General features: G+C 39.5%; 1 protein-coding gene across 1 annotated transcript; it reads left to right on the top strand.

Annotated features, from left to right (window-relative positions):
* Positions 1–552: 552 nt before the first annotated feature.
* Positions 553–1,458, top strand: LOC111599305 (protein FAM8A1-like). Its single transcript, XM_023314915.2, has one exon. The coding sequence runs from the start codon at positions 553–555 to the stop codon at positions 1,456–1,458; it is 906 nt and encodes a 301-aa protein (XP_023170683.1).
* Positions 1,459–1,669: the final 211 nt, after the last annotated feature.

Below are 1,669 nucleotides of genomic sequence, written 5' to 3'. Positions count from 1 at the left end.
AGAGTGAGGTGTGGTGAGAGTGAAGCTAGGAGTCGATTGTAAGCTAGAAATATTTTGTATAATTATTATAATGCCCTTCATGCCTTCATGGGTATATTGAACAAGTTTTAAAATGATTGGGAATATGCCCTTAAAAATTATACATAAAACTTGTAAATAAAGGAAGCAAATAAAGATATAAATTCTAGTTAATTTGTATCATACAAATAAAAGAAATTAAATACTAGCGATATTCCCTTGAAATGTTTATTTAATAAATATATAAGTAGCGAAAATAAACTATATTTTTAGAGAAAATTTCAATTATTTGTTAAACTATTAAAAATTATATAGAATTCTATTGATCATTTCACAATATGACGTCACACTATCATAGCGATACGAGATATGCTAGTTAGCAATATTTGTTTGCGACGTCAAACTCTGAAAATTCTAAGCACAAATTAAGTAAAGTGAAAATTTAATAAAATTGGTACCAATATTGATTGAGACATAGATATATAGAAATCAATTACATATATCAAGATATAATATATACTAAGAGAGGCAATCATGGACGCAGAACAGTTTGATTCGCCTAACGAGCAGCAGAAATCGAAGGAGCTGAAGACAAAGGAAGCATATTTTGCCCGCCTATCTCAGTGGGCAGAGGAGGCCAAGGCCGCTCAGCTGATGTCCAACTATTTGTACCTCAACTACAACTATAACTATAACTGTAACTACTACTATACTCAAGCGCAGAATAGAAATTTGGTTCAACCCATGACTCGGCGACGACGTCGACGCTTCGATCCTCTACGCGTGCTGGACGACGTGCATCAAAGGGAGGTGATTCACCATTTCGGGGGCAGCCAAATGCTGATCGCGCCGTTCTGGAAGCGAGCTTTGGCTGAATTTCTGGACGCATTGATACTGTCAGTGGTAAAAGTCGCTTTGGCCTTGGGCTTCGTGCGCATCTTCAGCATTGACCTGGAGAACAGCTTGCTGAGCAAGGCCTTCAAGGAGGACAACCCTTTCATGGCTCTCTTCGACCTGTCCATGGACATCATCTCGCTGCCCTACAACCTGCTGATCGTCATTCTGCTGACCAAACTAAATGTCTGCCTCTACGAGTGTTGGTGGACGATTTTCAACAACGGCGCCACGCCTGGCAAGTGGCTAATGAAGATACGAGTGGTCTACGTGGAGGCTGTGGTACCGCTGCAGCACAATGCGCCAGCTCATTTCATATTCCAAGGCCAGACCCGTCCACAGTGGGCCATGCTCTACCCCTGCGAGACGCCGAGCTTCACGAGATCCCTGCTGCGCGCCTTAACCAAGAACATGGTCGTGACCTTCTTCTTTCCCGTCTGCATCGTCATGATTCTACTCAAGAACAATCGCACCACCTACGATATTGTGACGAAAACAGTTGTTGTCGAGTCGACTCCCAATCAACCTCATCCACACCACTTTTAGCTGATTAAAAGGCACTGAAATTTCAATTTAATTTAATAATTAATTCATTTAATTATAATTATAGAATATAACATTTATTTTAGTTTTGGGCAATGGCCCCAAAATTTGTTCTTGAAATTAGACTGAAAAGTCTTGCCTTGCATATAAATCATTTGCTTTAAGAATTTCAATTATTTCAAGCCTTAAAATCAGGCTTGAAAATCGATATTAT

Source organism: Drosophila hydei, unplaced genomic scaffold (assembly GCF_003285905.1).
Source record: "Drosophila hydei strain 15085-1641.00,03,60 unplaced genomic scaffold, DhydRS2 tig00000172-arrow-pilon, whole genome shotgun sequence".
Taxonomy (NCBI): Eukaryota; Metazoa; Arthropoda; class Insecta; order Diptera; family Drosophilidae; genus Drosophila; species Drosophila hydei.
This window is presented reverse-complemented; position numbering and strand designations above follow the sequence as displayed.